A 20,035-nucleotide genomic window follows, 5' to 3' on the forward strand; every position below is an offset into this window, starting at 1 on the left:
TACTTTTCCAGATTTAATAGATACTTATTCTGTTTGGTCGACTGCCTTATGAAAGTATTTTGTTCAGAAACAAAAAAGAAAAGAATATCGTGTGAAAAGGAGTGAGTCTAATCTGGTATAGGTATCACAATAAATATTGGAGGAGCTCTAAAAAATACTTATAATAAAACTTAATGCTTTAAAGTAAAACAGTAATCCATAGAGATAAAATATGCAATTCAAAACACTATCGTATTTACAACTAAGGTAAAAAGGTTTTCAAGCTTTTCAGCAAAGGAAAGAAAAAACTTTGGACATCAAGTGATCACTTTTCAGAAAATTTATTTGGTATAATAAAACTTAATGCTTTAAAGTAAAACAGTAATCCATAGAGATAAAATATGCAATTCAAAACACTATCGTATTTACAACTAAGGGAAAAAAGGTTTTCAAGCTTTTCAGCAAAGGAAAGAAAAACTTGGGACACCAAGTGATCACTTTTCAGAAAACTTATTTGTTATGTTTTGCAAGAAAGTTCATTGTTTGGTCACAAACTGGTAAGCAGAAGGCAAACGAGTCCAAATTTTGTTTTCTTTCCTAAAAAAACTTGAGCGTCCGGTAAACGAACGGCATTTTTCGGCATCGAGTTCTTGGTAATTTTGTCTAATATTGAGCAAATATTGCTCGTATTGCCAGGACTGGTGTTCATACATATTGCGCGTCACAGTTTGCCAACGTTATTGCTGATTGCTGGACAGTATTATTCAACAGTATTGCCGAAGTCCGCACAATATGTTGCCTTGTTGCTCGTTTATCCGACGCTTGACAACGTAGAAAAACTAAATTCTAGTTTTGATATTAATCACTGCCAATCATAGAGGACTTATTGTTTTCAAAACCAATTTACCTTCACTTGTACTCCTCCCTAATCCCATTATTTCCCAAGTGAAAATACGAGACGCCAGAAGGAGAAAATAAAAGACCGTGTTAGAAACAAAAGTCTACGAATTCGGCGATCCTGTGTTTGCGGGTTCGAAACCCGTCGAAGAAAAATAACTAAATTCATGCGAGTTTGTAATTTTCAACCATATTTATTTCTAACACATTGCTATCGAACAACTCTGGATTCTGAAATTTTCACTTTCCAACCAAAGAATTCATTCCTTTAAATTTTAAGAAAAAAAAGTACATTTTTTAAAATTAGATGTTTCTTAAGTATAAAATTTAATTAAATACATAGAAATAAGAAAGTATTTACACGAATAAGAAATATACTTGATAATATTTTAATCTCATTATATTTATATCATAACTAGGTTTTTTTTTTATTATTATTTCATTATATTAGATATAAATAACCATTATAAACTTTTGTTTTTAAGTATTCTTTTCTACTTTAAAAAAAAACATAAGTATTTTAAATTATTTTTTATTTCAGAATGTCCATTAAAGATCCTTGTAATAAAAAAAGAACTTGTGGTTATAAATACAAAATAGTATCGATCTGCCGTTTCATCAAATTTTACAGTTGGTTCAAAAGAGAAAAGGAGTCCAAGATGATCCAATACACACTTGTTTTAGATCGGTTTCAATGTTAGTTTTATTAAATACACTTCTACAGTCAATCAGAGAAGGAAACGGTGACTTGTAGACATATGAAGACACCCCTGATATGTGAGGACAACCCTGACGTGTAAGGACACCCCTACCCGGTTGACTAAGGTCAGATAAGCAGCTGTGGCCGAGTGGTAGGGCCGTACTGAAGGGGGCGGCAAGGCGCCCGAATCCCTCCTCGAGCTCAATTTTTCTCCTGTACTGTAGGCCAGGCTCCATAAATTTGGAGCATCCTTCCCCGGTACATTGCAGTTTGGACTCTCGGCCCTAGAGTAAACTCTCGCCAGAGTAGCCAATCAGATTGTTTAATCCAAGAGTTAAACTTAACGTACTGTAGGCCAGGCTCCATAAATTTGGAGCATCCTTCCCCGGTACATTGCAGTTTGGACTCTCGGCCCTAGAGTAAACTCTCGCCAGCCAATCAGATTGTTTAATCCAAGAGTTAAACTTAAACCGAGTTTAATTTAAACTCACTTTGTTGAACCGACCATGAGTAACTGAGTTCTCATTACGAGGGGATCATGCATTTAGATCCATTCGGACACCATTACAAACAGGATAAAATCGTGATATGTATAGGTAAGCCCAATACTATCCGATTTTTAGACTTTACTATCCGATTTTTAGACTTTACTATCCGATTTTTAGAATGGCACTCTTCCAGTATTGGTTGACTGTTTGTTAGATAGGTACGTCGCGATGCTTATTTCATTCCCTAACTGCCTAAAGCTTCTACTTTCTAGTAACTGAGTTCTCATTACGAGGGGATCATGCATTTAGATCCATTCGGATACCATTACAAACAGGATAAAATCGTGATATGTATAAGCCCAATACTATCCGATTTTTAGACTATCCGATTTTTAGACTTTACTATCCGATTTTTAGAATGGCACTCTTCCAGTATTGGTTGGCTCTTTGTTAGATAGGTACGTCGCGATGCTTATTTCCTTCCCTAACTGCCTAAAGCTTCTACTTTCTTTTTATCATGCTGTGATTTTTATTTTTAATCGTTTGATTTATTACCTACATGTACGATATTTTCTTAATTAGTGTGCCGTTGATTGGTTTTTATTATTATTTTACTGCCGCATTTGTTACCTTGTGAATTTGTACCTATACATAGGTGAATAAGGACATCCATATTCCCTATACATATTTCTGAAAAGATGGTAAGAATTTGAAATAAAACTCAGAAAACACACTCGGAATTTTTAATGTCTACATTTATAATATATTGAGAAAGTTAATAATTATTATAAAATTTGAAAGGTAATCCAACAGAAAAAATAATAATGAGAAGCTGAAAAATATCGACAATGTACATGCAAACCTAAAATCTAAAATCAAATCAATACAACGAATGTCCAATGAGCTTCCTTTCCAAATTCATATCGTTTCGTGTATTACTTATGTTTCAGTATTCAATAACCATTTTCAAGTGAGAATTTCTACATGCAAACCTAAAATCTAAAATCAAATCAATACAACGAATGTCCAATGAGCTTCCTTTCCAAATTCATATCGTTTCGTGTATTACCTATGTTTCAGTATTCAATAACCATTTTCAAGTGAGAATTTTAGATAATTTAGTACCTTCCAATTTGGACAAAACTTATTCCACTTATGGTGATTCCTTACCACAATCCTTTGAGTCTTCAAGTGTATTTAATAAAACTAACATTGAAACCGATCTAAAACAAGTGTGTATTGGATCATCTTGGACTCCTTTTCTCTTTTGAACCAACTGTAAAATTTGATGAAACGGCAGATCGATACTATTTTGTATTTATAACCACAAGTTCTTTTTTTATTACAAGGATCTTTAATGGACATTCTGAAATAAAAAATAATTTAAAATACTTATGTTTTTTTTTAAAGTAGAAAAGAATACTTAAAAACAAAAGTTTATAATGGTTATTTATATCTAATATAATGAAATAATAATAAAAAAAAAACCTAGTTATGATATAAATATAATGAGATTAAAATATTATCAAGTATATTTCTTATTCGTGTAAATACTTTCTTATTTCTATGTATTTAATTAAATTTTATACTTAAGAAACATCTAATTTTAAAAAATGTACTTTTTTTTCTTAAAATTTAAAGGAATGAATTCTTTGGTTGGAAAGTGAAAATTTCAGAATCCAGAGTTGTTCGATAGCAATGTGTTAGAAATAAATATGGTTGAAAATTACAAACTCGCATGAATTTAGTTATTTTTCTTCGACGGGTTTCGAACCCGCAAACACAGGATCGCCGAATTCGTAGACTTTTGTTTCTAACACGGTCTTTTATTTTCTCCTTCTGGCGTCTCGTATTTTCACTTGGGAAATAATGGGATTAGGGAGGAGTACAAGTGAAGGTAAATTGGTTTTGAAAACAATAAGTCCTCTATGATTGGCAGTGATTAATATCAAAACTAGAATTTAGTTTTTCTACGTTGTCAAGCGTCGGATAAACGAGCAACAAGGCAACATATTGTGCGAACTTCGGCAATACTGTTGAATATAACTGTCCAGCAATCAGCAATAACGTTGGCAAGCTGTGACGCGCAATATGTATGAACACCAGTCCTGGCAATACGAGCAATATTTGCTCAATATTAGACAAAATTACCAACAACTCGATGCCGAAAAATGCCGTTCATTTACCGGACGCTTAAGTTTTTTTTTAGGAAAGAAAACAAAATTTGGACTCGTTTGCCTTCTGCTTACCAGTTTGTGACCAAACAATGAACTTTCTTGCAAAACATATACCTTTTGTTCAATGGCTCAAATGTATCTTTTTCATTGAAAAATATACTAGTGTTTGGTCAAGGGAAGGAAGAAGTTTCAAGATAGAGTGCTGCCTGTTGAAATCAAAGTGATTACCTTAGTGGGTGCAATGGAGAGTTGAGTGCAATTCTATTTAGGAACTTCTACACCCTAATGTTTTCTTGATAAGAACTACAAGTAGTTTAGTTCACGTTATTGAGTGCATTGTCAGAGGCGATCAATAATGATTTTGAATTTGGAACTTTATTGGCCGGATTAATCAGGTTAAAACTTGGAAATTAAATAGATTGACCCCATTTAGCAAATTTAAATGGAAAGCGAATAGTATGAATCTATTACGCGACCAGTCATGGAACCATACCGTGAAAACGAATCAATTATCTTTGCGAGTGCGCTAGACAAGCAACGTCACATAATCCGACAATGTTGAGAAACAAAATGTGAGAAAAACACCATGGTTACCCTTTTGTTAACGTACGCCCTTGTTGTTGTTGGTCCATCGCCTCTGACCCATCGAATAAAGTGAACAAACAACATTTCGATAAATTTAATAAAGAACGAGATCCATTCACTCATTCACATTTCACATTTCATAGTTCACACACTGATCGCTCTATCTCTAGAACCACAACACCTAGAAAGCTGTAACCAATAAAATTATAGTTCAACTTACCTAAACCGAGCTTAAACTCCAATTTTGGCTCGCCCGACCCTAAGATTCTCACAAGATATCCGATTTATACTCTACAGCTCTACTATTCTAATTGTTTTTAACAGTAGAGACTTACGTAACATTTTCCTGCTCTATTTACCTATTCATTCACATCTTGCAATTTTCACTAATTGACGAATAGTATGAATCTATTACGCGACCAGTCATGGAACCATACCGTGAAAACGAATCAATTATCTTTGCGAGTGCGCTAGACAAGCAACATCACATAATCCGACAATGTTGAGAAACAAAATGTGAGAAAAACACCATGGTTACCCTTTTGTTAACGTACGCCCTTGATTCTTATTGGTCCATCGCCTCTGACCCATCGAATAAAGTGAACAAACAACATTTCGATAAATTTAATAAAGAAAAAAACAACCATCTCCTTGACGAGCTATGTGGTTCTCTCCTATACATATCTAATATTAGACCAAGCCCCACTGCCACTTTTTGAAAGTTGAAATAAATAAAATGGGATACTTCGAATCAGACCAAATGCCGTTTGGGTTCAACAATTCACCCATCCGTTGTGAGAAATTATTTAAACCATCAAAAAGAACAAAGGAGGCTGGCCTTGGAGTATCTAGTCCTAAAATTAAAATTATCAAAATTAAAAAATAAAATATTCAGAGGACAAGTGGAGGAATAGTTCGAGGGTGTACCTCTTCTTCAATTTTTCGGTCTGTTGGAAAACCAAACAAATTGGAAGGAACGGCCGAGAAGACCGTTTTCTCCTTAATTAAAAGTCGGAATTGGTAACAGACCTAAAATGATTGAATAAATAATACACTCTAATATGGTGTATTAAAATATGAGAATAGATTTGTGAACTTAACAAGAAGAGATGGACTTGGTCTTTTATGTTTACTCTGAGATTTCTTTGGTTTCTTGATCTCTATCTCTTCTGGTTCTTCGTAAGAAGCTTTCTTCTTCTTCTTTTTCTTGGATTTCTTTTTGATTTTCACATTTGGTTTTGGAATGGATGTTGGAATTTTAATGTCAACCAGCTCGGCGGGTATTTCCGGCGTATCGTCTTGAATTTTTAGATCAGGATCGATGGGCATTCGTAAGAAGCTTTCTTCTTCTTCTTTTTCTTGGATTTCTTTTTGATTTTCACATTTGGTTTTGGAATGGATGTTGGGATTTTAATGTCAACCAGTTCGGCGGGTATTTCCGGCGTATCGTCTTGAATTTTTAGATCAGGATCGATGGGCGTGTCTGAATCTTTCTCCGTTCCTGAAAATTTGATGTTGGGAATCTTCACGCTCTTGACAATGTCCTGGAAGGTGTCCTCATCGAATACTTCTCCTGAGTTTGGAGGTGTGTTGGTCTTTTATGTTTACTCTGAGATTTCTTTGGTTTCTTGATCTCTATCTCTTCTGGTTCTTCGTAAGAAGCTTTCTTCTTCTTCTTCTTTTTCTTGGATTTCTTTTTGATTTTCACATTTGGTTTTGGAATGGATGTTGGGATTTTTATGTCAACCAGCTCGGCGGGTATTTCCGGCGTATCGTCTTGAATTTTTAGATCAGGATCGATGGGCGTGTCTGAATCTTTCTCCGTTCCTGAAAATTTGATGTTGGGAATCTTCACGCTCTTGACAATGTCCTGGAAGGTGTCCTCATCGAATACTTCTCCTGAGTTTGGAGGTGTATATTCTGGAGCTTCATACTCACCACTAGGGGCGCGGAACTCTTCACTCTCAGCTGGAGCAGGATCATCGTTGGTCTCTTCGTAAACTTTGGGGAAATCTCCGCCATCTTGGGGATTGTTGGCAACCTCGGCTTCAATGATGGGGATCTTGATATGTTGGAAATCTTCATTGCTGGCACTAGGTTCCAACATGTGTTGCTGCTGATCTCTCTTCGTAAACTTTGGGGAAATCTCCGCCATCTTGGGGATTGTTGGCAACCTCGGCTTCAATGATGGGGATCTTGATATGTTGGAAATTTTCATTGCTGGCACTAGGTTCCAACATGTGTTGCTGCTGATCTTTATTATCCGTGTTCCTGTGAGAACCGCTGTTATGATTTGAAGATTTGCGAGCCATACTGCTTGGTATACCTATAAGTGATAATAATATCAAATTTAGACAATGGCTCGTCGAAGACAAATCGAATTAAACTGAGAATAATAAGTTCAAGGTGCAAAAATTTACTGGGGTCTGAAAAACTAAGAACATCATGAAATATTGATGTTGGATTTTGATTATCATTATTAGTTGATTTGAAGATTTGCGAGCCATACTGCTTGGTATACCTATAAGTGATAATAACATCAAATTTAGACAATGGCTCGTCGAAGACAAATCGAATTAAACTAAGAATAATAAGTTCAAGGTGCAAAAATTTACTGGGGTCTGCAAAACTAAGAACATCATGAAATATTGATGTTGGATTTTGATTATGATGATTAGTTTAGAAGCTCAAACTTCTTTTCCTAAAATGAACTCCCACTTAGCAATTAAAATTTTTCGCCTAATCTTTTGCTACCTACGGACTCATAATTTAATATTAAATTTAGCAAGTGTTCATATTTATAATATGCTCATATTATTTGATAGCAGATGTGTTGAATCAAGGCAAATGTTTAAAGATAAATAGCCTCCTGCTGCTTTCTTCAGTAAATCTCCATATTTTCTCTTTTATTATTTTTATCGCTCATATCTTTAAACCTTTTACTTTTATTGCCGACAATTTATCAGTCATGTCGTTTTGCCCTAAATTTGCAGATAAATGATAGATTCTCCACAATCTCCGCTCTTATACTCGTAATAATCTTCACTCTTATTGGGTGTTGGCAAGTTAGCAGTTCTCTCTCATAAAAATATTGACAGAGGGTAAAACATGTTTTATTGAAGCTACGGTAGAATTTATGACGTATGACTGACTATTATGACTGAAACATAATATGTTACATATGAGTTACACCTGTTACATTTCTGAAATATGTTCAAAATGATTTGCATTTCCATTTTTCCACTATCAACACTGTCGTAAATTCCATTTGGACAAATCATAAATACCTATTCGCCAATTGTTCAAGGTACACAAATTTACAGATTTCTAGTTCATGGGTATGGAATATTATTATGGACTTACATACCCTGCATAGATAGCTACCTAATGACGTATGACTGACTATTATGACTGAAACATATGTTACATATGAGTTACACCTGTTACACTACGAAAATATGTTCAAAATGATTTGCATCTCCATTTTTCCACTATCAACACTGTCGTAAATTCCATTTGGACAAATCATAAATATTTGCCAATTGTTCAAGGTACACAAATTTACAGATTTCTAGTTCATGGGTATGGAATATTAATATATGGACTTACATACCCTGCATAGATAGCTACGTATGGAGAGAAGAATACAATCACAGAAATTTCATCATGTTCTCGTAGGTCTATCAGCGCAACATGTTTTAAAACATTATTTGGGTTCCTTGCTACATAAGGAGTAAGGAAAGCTGAGAATTTTACGACTCTAAGCAATGCCAATGTAGGTAGGTACAGACAAAAAAAAAGGTAAATGTAAATACCCACCTATACCTCCTTCTGTGAAGATAATTTAATACTCTTTGAAACCATACGTATAGCTCATACGTATAAGATTGGTAGTTGGTACCTTTTCACTTCCACTATAGGTATAATAATTATACCACAATTATTAGAACCACAATTATTATTAAAACATCACAAACACAGTAAATTACACTAGTGAAAAATAATAATAATTGAAGTGAGCAAAAAGTAATACAAAATGTAAGTAAGTATAAGTACTGTTCAGAATACAGACTAAACTCAATTTGATCTAGGAAACCTACAACCCAGTTTTTTTTTTTTTTCGTCAGGAAATCATTAATCCCAACGTATGATTGAAATGAATAGAGAAAAACCACATAAACCAATGTTGTACAAGAACAACATTGAGAAATATACTGATACCCTAATACTACTCTACCAGAGCTACCTATTTACGAAAATCAATTTGGAGAATATTGTGTCTGTACTAGGTAATCATATTTAAAACAAAGAAGGATTTGCTATATCCACCTACATGGACCAGTGTCGGAGATGATTTGTAAGATGTCCGTCAGACACCGAAAATTACCTCCTTAGGTGTCATCACCGACTAAGTGTCTTCTCTAAAATCAATTTCCATTTTTCACAAATGATATTTTTACACTGGTATACAACAATCCTGGTCGCTACTCGGTTAAAGTTAGCTCCTCAATCGTCCTCACGGCTCACGAGGCTGAATGAACAACGGAACACAAGCTCAGATCCGGAAAATTTTGACCCCACCGGGAATCGCTCATTAAGTCCGAAAAGACTGCCCGTACTGAGCTTTTTCCTTCGCCACTTGATTGTGAAGCAATCAGTGGCATTGTGAGTATCTGGTGATTTGTGGTTAAACAAAATAGGTCTCAAATATACATTATTTTTATAAACCTGCGTAATCTGCGTTTCGCAGTATCTATGAACAAGAGACCTATTAAATACCAGCAAACAAGAATAGTTTGATAATGTATTCGGGTCAAATTTTCGATGGTCAGTTTTTAGTGCCAAAACACGTTTTGAGGTCCCTAGAGTCTAAATCCAAAGTTTCAGCTATTGGTCCGTGTGTCTGTCTGTCTATCTGTCCTTCTGCCTCCAACAAAATTTGGCGGTTTTCGGTGTAATTCAATAATATCTCGGGAACGGTATGAGCTAGAGACATGAAATTTGGTATGAAGTCCACAAATATGAAGTCCACAAATGTAACAAGGATGCAACACAAAACTTTTGGTTAGGATAGGTGCTGCAGTTGGCGGCATTTCAGCTCAATTCTATTTGAAACATCTGGTGATACAATAGTGCTAAATCGCTTAGCACGAAATTAATGGACAGTATGAAAACAAAACCCTACAGGGAACGTTCAAATTTAAATGCAAATTGTTTTTTCAAAGCGTTTTCTTCCTAGATGAAGTACAACCCTGGCTTGATTCACTTGATTGATGTTCTCCCTTCATGTTTAATTTATTAGACTCATTTCCAAAACCAAGTTCTCCATCTTATTGTTTGCCAAACAAAACGAAAATATTTACTACTTTGCCGAAGTTTTCTCTGTAAAATACTTGAGAAACACTTCTTAAAAAGTTCTACGCTCAAAGTTTTGCAAATGACTTTGAAAGCACAACATTATTGTTGACTAAGTGATAAAAATGCAAACTTTTGTATACTTGTTTTTCCAAAGTTTATACAGTGTGACTTGAATCTATTGAAATTAATGAAGCTGTCAAGTGTCTCTTTTCTCGTCAAGAGTTTTGGAAGAGGAAGAAATCTACCTTTCGAAAATTCTAAAGAGAAATAACGACAATAACATTCCTATAAGTACTACTCGTATAGTTCCATAATATGGTAAGACTGCTAGGTAGACTTTGTATACTATACTATTAGGATGAGGAAAGTAAAAAGTAGGTTGATAAAAACATAAGTAGAGTAATGAAACTGAATAAGACGATCAACAATGAAGACAGAGATGCAGTAGGACAAAAGAAAAATCTGAAACCATAGAGCACAATAACGGTGGTCCAGTTACAGACGAAAATAAGACCAAGATAAACCTAGATAGGTAGACACTCAAATAAATAAAATACCTAGTTATCTAAGTAATATGTTTAAATAGATATGTACCTCGTAAAAACAAGTACCTACCTGGCTAGCTATTATTATTGTTAGATATTGGCATACTCTGTACCTGTACTGTACCTAATAGGTACTACTTATTTATCTACGTATAAGTATTTAAACAATAAGTAGGTAAGTTATATCAATTTTACTCTGAAATCTTGTAGGTCTGTATATGAAACCAACCATCTCGTCTGACCATTTATTTTGTGATGTGTTCCAGCATGTGCATGTTGTTAAAACAACAGGCGATTTTTGGTATTTGGTTGACGTACATACGTACGTACAGGTTAGAATAATATCGTATCCAATGGTATTACGAGATTTCTTTTATTCTTCTTTTCTTTAGACAATATTTTCCTTCTTCATCTTCTTCTTTCTCTTTCTCTCCTCCTCGTCTTCTTCTTTTTATCCATACCTTTCTGTTTCAATAACTTTACTTTCTTCTTCAATGCTTTCTAATTTTCTTCTGTCAGCAATAATGTTCTTATTCAATTCAACATCAATTTGATTTCTGGAATTCTACTTCAAATTTTCAAGGAAGGCTGCTCCTCTGCTTGAGGGAGAAATCTACAAAATTTTAGGTATGACGTAGAAACACGTAGGCGTTTTTATTTGCTGTTTCATTTATTCTTTTCTTGTTTTCTTTCCTTTCTGGAATTTCTATTTTTTGTTCAGAAAGCCTTCACTCATGAGATTCTTAAACATTTACAATATTGAACGTTTTCCTTGAATGCAACTACTTCTTGGATAGACAATTTCCTAACATGATGTTCATCTCAGTTTCCAACCTTCAAATTTGGTAGGTACCTCTAAGACCAAGATTTGGTGACAGATTGGTGTCACTATTAACGTATTAACTGTTCAGCTCTAACTGATATTTTTTGTTCAGAAAGCCTTCACTCATGAGATTCTTAAACATTTACAATATTGAACGTTTTCCTTGAATGCAACTACTTCTTGGATGGACAATTTCTTAACATGATGTTCATCTCAGTTTCCAACCTTCAAATTTGGTAGGTACCTCTAAGACCAAGATTTGGAGACAGATTGGTGTCACTATTAACTGTTCAGCTCTAACTGATGTAGTGTGAAGAGTTTCAACATTTTTAATAAAATTGTGAATGTTCAATTCTATTTGAAACATCTGGTGATACAATAGTGCTAAATCGCTTAGCACGAAATTAATGGACAGTATGAAAACAAACTTCTTTTTATCCATACCTTTCTGTTTCAATAACTTTACTTTCTTCTTCAATGCTTTCTAATTTTCTTCTGTCAGCAATAATGTTCTTGTTCAATTCAACATCAATTTGATTTCTGGAATTCTACTTCAAATTTTCAAGGAAGGCTGCTTCTCTGCTTGAGGGAGAAATCTACAAAATTTTAGGTATGACGTAGAAACACGTAGGTAGGCGTTTTTATTTGCTGTTTCATTTATTCTTTTCTTGTTTTCTTTCCTTTCTGGAATTTCTATTTTTCGTTCAGAAAGCCTTCACTCATGAGATTCTTAAACATTTACAATATTGAACGTTTTCCTTGAATGCAAGTACTTCTTGGATAGACAATTTCTTAACATTATGTTCATCTCAGTTTCCAACCTTCAAATTTGGTAGGTACCTCTAAGGCCAAACTTTGGTGACAGATTGGTGTCACTGTATTAACTGTTCAGCTCTAACTGGTGTAGTGTGAAGAGTTTCAACATTTTTAATAAAATTGTGAATGCTCAATTCTATTTGAAACATCTGGTGATACAATAGTGCTAAATCAATTAGCACGAAATTAATGGACAGTATGAAAACAAAACCCTACAGGGAACGTTCAAATTTAAATGCAAATTGTTTTTTCAAAGCGTTTTCTTCCTAGATGAAGTACAACCCTGGCTTGATTCACTTGATTGATGTTCTCCCTTCATGTTTAATTTATTAGACTCATTTCCAAAACCAAGTTCTCCATCTTATTGTTTGCCAAACAAAACGAAAATATTTACTACTTTGCCGAAGTTTTCTCTGTAAAATACTTGAGAAACACTTTGAAAACAAAACCCTACAGGGCACGTTCAAATTTAAATGCAAATTGTTTTTTCAAAAGCGTTTTCTTCCTAGATGAAGTACAACCCTGACTTGATTCACTTGATTGATGTTCTCCCTTCATGTTTAATTTATTAGACTCATTTCCAAAACCAAGTTCTCGATCTTATTGTTTGCCAAACAAAACGAAAATATTTACTACTTTGCCGAAGTTTTCTCTGTAAAATACTTAAGAAACACTCCTTAAAAAGTTCTACGCTCAAAGTTTTGCAAATGACTTTGAAAGCACAACATTATTGTTGACTAAGTGATAAAAATGCAAACTTTTGTATACTTGTTTTTCCAAAGTTTATACAGTGTGACTTGAATCTATTGAAATTAATGAAGCTGTCAAGTGTCTCTTTTCTCGTCAAGAGTTTTGGAAGAGGAAGAAATCTACCTTCCGGAAATTCTAAAGAGAAATAACTATATTGGTGTACACTTTCATATTTTCGTAAAACTTGATGCTATCTCAATAATTTATACTGACTTATCTCATTACTGTAAGCAATTATTTCATGTCAAAAGTTAGGTATCGTTTATTTGCTTTCCACTTCTGGGAAATGTTAAAATATGAACATAGACGCATAAGGTAGAATAGAATTCGAAAATAATGAACTTATCACAGAACTTTTTCGACAGACGTGACGGAAAAACAATGCATAGACGCATAAGGTAGAATAGAATTCGAAAATAATGAACTTATCACAGAACTTTTTCGACAGACGTGACGGAAAAACAATGTCGTTGTGAGAAAGACAACGCTAAGCTCGTGCAACGCTAAGCGTCCCTCCATCTATTCTCTCTCTCCCTCCCTCCTTATCTCTGTCTTTCTTTCTTTCCCTCTATCTCTTTCTCTCCGTCTTTTCCTGTCTCTCTTCCCGTGATTCCCGTCTTTCTTTCTCTAAGCCATCCCTCCTAGAAAAAAACTATATCCGTTTGTTATCCTCTTTTTGCATCTCGCTTCTCTTTGTCTCTGATATTTCTTGTTTCTTTTTTCCATCGCGCTCTCTCTCTCTCTCTCTCTCTCTCTCTCTCTCTCTCTCTCCTATTCTTCCTTTGTCTCTCTCGTCCGCTACTTAAAGCTCGAGTATTTCAGTCTTCAATTGTCTAATAATTATAGTATCTAGTAATTAACCAATCTCAGTGGTGCAGTGGTTAGCGCGGTGGACTTCGGATCTGGAGGTTGGTGGTTCTGGTTCGAGTCCAAGTCAAGTCATAAAATTTAGCGTAGTGCCATTAAGCAGGGAACGACATTTGTGACAAGCATTTATGCTTAACACAATTAAAATTCCTTTTTTTAGTAATTAAGTACTATATTTTTTCCTCAGTCATATATGTTTCTACACTCAGGTATATACCTATTTGATTCTTGCTTATTATTTTGCAATAAAACAAAGCCTGACTTTGTTTCATCAATCTTATGTTCCCTTATTTTCCAACCCAAACTGGGAATAAGCTAAAACCTCCAAGAAAAAAAATATATCCGTTTGTTATCTTCATTTTGCCTCTCGCTTCTCTTTGTCTCTGATATTTCTTTTTTTTTCCGTCCCTTTCTCTCTCTCTCTCTCTCGTCCGCTACTTACAACTCCAATTGTATCCAATACCTAAGTACCTACCTTATTTATTCCTCATTCGTAGGTATTTCTACACTCAGGCAAATTAGGCATATTTGATTCAGGCTTATTATTTTACAATAAAACAAAGCCTGACTGTGACTTTGTTTCATCAACCTTAGGCTCCCTTATTTTCCAGCCCAAATTGGGAATAAGCTAAACTCCAACCCAAAATATTCCATACCCCTTGTGTGACTCTCTCATTTTCCAAAGCCAAACTGGGAATATTCCATCTCCTCAAAACCCGGAGGCGAAAACTGGCAAACTGTGTAAAACTCAATCAGCATCTTAACTTGGAATGCCTCCGGGGCAAATGTGGTAAGACGTGCTTATTTGTTTGACATGGTTTTCCAAATGAGACAATAACACAGAGGAAGATCGATATTAGGATGGCTTTTCCTCTCTCCTCCCAGCAGATTATTTTCAGAAGGATGTGTTTTAGACCAAGTGTTAAGGAGGAGATCAGCAATAATAGAGCCCCTATTCTAACTTGGAAGATGGAGCAGGGGTTCCCTAATGTGATGTTTCTTTTTTATGCACAAATGGTTTATTAATAAAGTCTACTTATATATATAATTAGGTATATATGTATACAATATCGAATTTTGTTTGAAATCGAATTTTGTTTGAAATTTGAAATCATTCGTTTTGCAAACAGGATACAAGTTCAATCCCCCCCTGATGTCAGTCACTCACACTCAGACCGTGTGAAAGACCGTTGGAATGTATGTGGCGGAAAAAGCTCCTGACCCAGGCCTCTCAGACGGTCTGATAGGCGGGAATGAGACATGGAGCTTGAAAGCAACTTTTTCTTCTTTTTTTTCTTTTCTCCAGCAGTTTCAAGAGTCTGTGTCCTCAGTTCAATAAAATGTGTGGTGCTCATTGTTTGACAATTTGACCACATAATGGACCTCCAAGGGTTAGGAGATGACGTATGACTGACTATTATGACTGAAACATATGTTACATATGAGTTACACCTGTTACACTACGAAAATATGTTCAAAATGATTTGTATCTCCATTTTTCCAATATCAACACTCTCGTAAATTCCATTTGGACAAATCATAAATATTTGCTAATTGTTCAAGGTACACAAATTTACAGATTTCTAGTTCATGGGTATGGAATATTAATATGTGGACTTACATACCCTGCATAGATAGCAAATATGTGAATCATAAATACCTATTCTTACGCAGTTGTTTTTTTTATCCGTTTGTTATCCTCATTTTGCCTCTCGCTTCTCTTTGTCTCTGATATTTCTCGTTTCTTTTTTCCATCGCTTTCTCTTTCTCTCTCTCTCCCTCCTATTCTTCCTTTGTCTCTCTCGTCCGCTACTTAAAGCTCGAGTATTTCAGTCTTCAATTGTCTAATATAGGTAGTATCTAGTAATTAAGTACTATATTTTTTCCTCAGTCAAATATGTTTCTACACTCAGGCATACCTATTTGATTCTTGCTTATTATTTTGCAATAAAACAAAGCCTGACTTTGTTTCATCAACCTTAGGCTCCCTCATTTTCCAATCCAAATTGGGAATAACCTAAACTCCAACCCTAGCTACCTACTACGTATGGAGAGTAGAATACAATCACAGAAATTTCATCATGTTCTCGTAAAAGAAGGTAGAAATAGGTCTATCAGCGCAACAGACAGATGTTTTAAAACATTATTTGGGTTCCTTGCTACATAAGGAGTAAGGAAAGCTGAGAATTTTACGACTCTAAGCAATGCCAATGTAGGTAGGTACCTACAGACAAAAAAAAAGGTAAAATAAATGTAAATACCCACCTATACCTCCTTCTGTGAAGATAATTTATACTCTTTGAAACCATATACCTACGTATAGCTCATACGTAAAGGATTGGTAGTTGGTACCTTTTCACTTCCACTATAGGTATAATAATTATACCACAATTATTAGAATCACAATTATTATTAAAACATCACAAACACAGTAAATTACACTAGTGAAAAATAATAATTGAAGTGAGCAAAAAGTAATGCAAAATGTAAGTAAGTATAAGTACTGTTCAGAATACCCCTTCTGGCTCTGACTGATTTACTTTCACTTGGTTATCTATGTAATTATTATTGTTAATTAGGAACGCTTTATTTTCCTCCAGTGGTGATTGATTTGTATCGATTTGATTGTTTGCTTTGGTTTCCTGACTGACCTTGTGTTTGTATTCGTGCTCACTCGGGTGTTTATCCACTTCATTGGGTTTCTGTCTGTTAATACTAGATTTGAACGTCTTCTGAGTATAATGACTATTTCCTATGTTCAGAGGTGTACTATTGTTTTTGAATATATCAAAAGGGTTGTGGAACTGATCTGGACTAGGTTCTTTGGTGTTAGTGTTAGGTGTGTTGTCAGTATCTTTGATATTTATATTTTCTGGACTAATGTGAATGTCATCTTTGGATTTCATCTGACTACAAGGCTCATCGTTGCTTAGTATTGTGTTATCACTTTTAGATTTCATGAGAGGATAATTTGTGTTGGTGGTGTAATTTGTACTTGTATTGTAATTTGTATAGTTCCTTGATTTATTTTGCACAAGACTTTGGTTAGGAGTTCGTACATAATAGTAAGGGTTTCGGTAATTCTGAAGTGTGTTTTCATATTCATCATCACTATCACTATCGGTGTTAATAATACTATCATTAATGGCATCTAGTATATTGTTGATACTAATGGCTGTGTCTTCTTCGTATTGAGGTAACGTTGCGTCATGTATAACATCAGGAACATGATCCGAGTGTCTTTTATTATTATTGCGCGGATGTTTGAAATTGCTTTTATCTTTGAATCTGACAGAAACATTGTTTAAATTTTCTCGTACGATTTTAGTTGGAACAGATGTATTTTGTTTATCTTCAAAGTTTTTGATAATGTTTGAAACATTTGTGATATCCAATGATGTTTGACTAGATTGATCTTTTTTAACTATTTTATCCGGTTTATTCTGATCATTACAATCCGTACTATTTATCGATTTATTCTTTGCACTGATATCACTCAGAAACTCATCGTTCTGTGGTACTGTATTGAGTGAGTTTTCCGAGTATCGTCTTGGGATAATGACCGTATCGTTGTTGCTATTTTTAACTTCGACAACATTGTTGTTTTTATTGACAGTTAAAATCAAGGATGAGGGTCGGTTCCTAGATTTTCTGTTGTAGTTTCTAAACTTAATGCTGTTATTATTTGTTTTAATCATTGTTAATTTTTACAAGGATCATGTGTGTTGTTAGGTACTTTTTTTCTACAGGTAAATTTGTTTATGTTAGGTATCAGTACTACATAGGTACGAGTATTTTTAAAGGTATTGTTACCAACTTTTTTTCTACAGGTAAATTTGTTTATGTTAGGTATCAGTACTACATAGGTACGAGTATTTTTAAAGGTATTGTTACCAAAAAAAAGAAAGAAAAAACTAAATTTCTCATTTAGGTTTAGATAGAATGAAGAGCGATGAACAGGTACTTCTGAAACAAAGAGACAAATACAGGAATTAGAAAAGAAGAAACACATTTAGGTTTAGATAGAATGAAGAGCGATGAACAGGTACTTCTGAAACAAAGAGACAAATACAGGAATTAGAAAAGAAGAAACAGTAGGTACCAACCTATCGGTATTAGACTCTCATATGATTACATACCCTTTTGTAACCTAGTTTTGTCTGTTTCAGTTCAGAAAAGCAAAAGTAGTAAAGCTCAAAACACCTTACAAGTCTCTGAATGTTAGAATTTTATTTCCACAAAAAAAAAAAATAATAAAAAAATAAAAATAAAATACTCTTATCCGACTTTCTATTTCTAGTCTTCCATTCAAACAGGTAGCAGCTACTCTCGCAAGTTTTACCAAGAATAAAACTCCAGACAGAATTGCTCTGTCATTATTCGTTTCTTTTGTGAAATTTTCTTTCCTCTTCTCCTTTTCTTCAGATTCTACCTACGAGTATTTTCTCATTCTTTCCGTTCTGGGTTCTTCTTTTCACATTTCTCTCTCAATGATAGCGACAACAATTGAATGAAAATATTTTGAATGCCATACAGTTTACTCTGAATAGCTTCTTATGGTTCATCTCCGTACTTGCTCGATAGAAATGAGTGTGAGATGTTTGGAAAATTTTCGACACTTTCGTAGGATTTATGAAGATCATAATTATCTTATCAACGTTCTTGTAGAAGTATACCTAATGAAGTGTATATTTGCGATCTGAGAATCAACCACAGAAAAACATAGTACCTAATTTAAGATTACAAGCCAAACACCTCGAAAATCTGTCTCCAGCTGGGAAGGTCCCCTCCACACTTGAAGAATATTTTTCAAGGGTCTGTCACCGTATAGGTGTTGGGATTTTTAGTGACGGGGGTTTAATCTCCATTCGGTAACAAGCTACCCGCCTCACTCTAACCTGGTACAGCCTGAGTGGGCCTTTGTCCCAGCTGGGACAGAACAGCAGTACGTGATTGCCCAGATGGTCACTGGTCACCCATGGGGACCTATCCAATACTGGCGCTTTGAACTTGCTATTGGAGATCTGCTGAGTAAAGGGACTTTTCAGTTTTATCCTGGCAGTAAGAATGAGGTATATTTTGTGCTATCACCACGCCGCTAGCTTCCTGAACAGATGAGGTTGGTCCTCTGAAAGGCTGACTTTCTAATATCCCGTCTTCCTTATCCCTTCGCTTTCGGGACTCTAAGACCCTATCAGCTACAGTTCCCTCTATCAAACCTTTTAAAATAACAATAAAAAAACTCTGTACAGTGAGTGTTTATACTGTTTATGTTTATAATATCCCGATGGTATTTGAGTAAATAGGAGCCATCAGTTCTGTTACACTGAACATAAGATCGGATCGATGAACCTTGTCTAATATTTTTCGTACATTTCTTTGTACCGGGGGAATCGAGCATAGAACGACAGAGTTTATTAACACTTAGCAGGAGGCTAGGTGGAAGTGTCAGGAATTTCCATTGTTCCCAGGAAGTGAGCGACTCCGAGCCATTTCTAGTGAGACTCCCTGGTCCTAACTGACGATAATCCCAACAACATGTTAGGTTGGGCGATTGTTGGCCTTACGTTTCATTTTGGTGGTTGGCAAAATGTATGGGTTGGTGCGCTGTCTTATCGTTGGCCAATGTTCCTTAACGATATAATCGTTTCCCAACGAAGGGCCAATCCTACGATTTCCCAACCATCAATGTTGTTAGGTTATTAAATTCTACGGGAATTTTTGCATCTGAGATCTGGGATTGAACCCACGCCCTCGTGTTTACCACACAAGTGCCCTAGCCACACCAAAGCAGGTGATATACCAACGCAACGTCATAAATATGTACGAATATTATCTACTGTGTACGAATATTATACTGATCTTTGATGCAATTCCTCTTGTGTGAATTAAAGTGGTTGACGTCTTTGAGTGGGTTACTCTCGAAGTCTAAATTCTTGATGATTTCCAACACCAAGTGTGCTGACACTCCTCACAGGTGTAAACTGACTACCGTGGCAAGTTGAGCTTGGTCACCTACCTTGGAACCGCTTTCGCATTACTTCAAGGAC

At 35.0% G+C, this 20,035-nt stretch overlaps 1 protein-coding gene and 1 long non-coding RNA gene across 2 annotated transcripts; both read right to left on the bottom strand.

Annotated features, from left to right (window-relative positions):
• Window positions 1-2,605: 2,605 nt before the first annotated feature.
• LOC103515740 lies at window positions 2,606-4,689 on the bottom strand. The gene is made up of 2 exons (XR_541731.2): window positions 3,057-4,689; window positions 2,606-2,926 (listed from the first exon to the last, which is right to left on the bottom strand). It is a non-coding gene; the product is annotated as an uncharacterized LOC103515740 (long non-coding RNA).
• An 11,803-nt stretch (window positions 4,690-16,492) lies between these two features.
• On the bottom strand, window positions 16,493-17,683 carry LOC103516070 (putative uncharacterized protein DDB_G0282133). Its single transcript, XM_008481023.1, has one exon. It carries the CDS (start codon window positions 17,681-17,683, stop codon window positions 16,493-16,495), a length of 1,191 nt encoding a protein of 396 aa, XP_008479245.1.
• Between the last annotated feature and the right edge of the window lie 2,352 nt (window positions 17,684-20,035).

Source organism: Diaphorina citri, unplaced genomic scaffold (genome assembly GCF_000475195.1).
Source record: "Diaphorina citri unplaced genomic scaffold, Diaci psyllid genome assembly version 1.1 scaffold50, whole genome shotgun sequence".
Classification (NCBI taxonomy): domain Eukaryota; kingdom Metazoa; phylum Arthropoda; class Insecta; order Hemiptera; family Psyllidae; genus Diaphorina; species Diaphorina citri.

What these genes read in the sequence shown, in the direction of transcription:
- LOC103516070 (XM_008481023.1), bottom strand. Translation starts at nt 17,683, where the DNA reads ATGATTAAAACAAATAATAACAGCATTAAGTTTAGAAACTACAACAGA.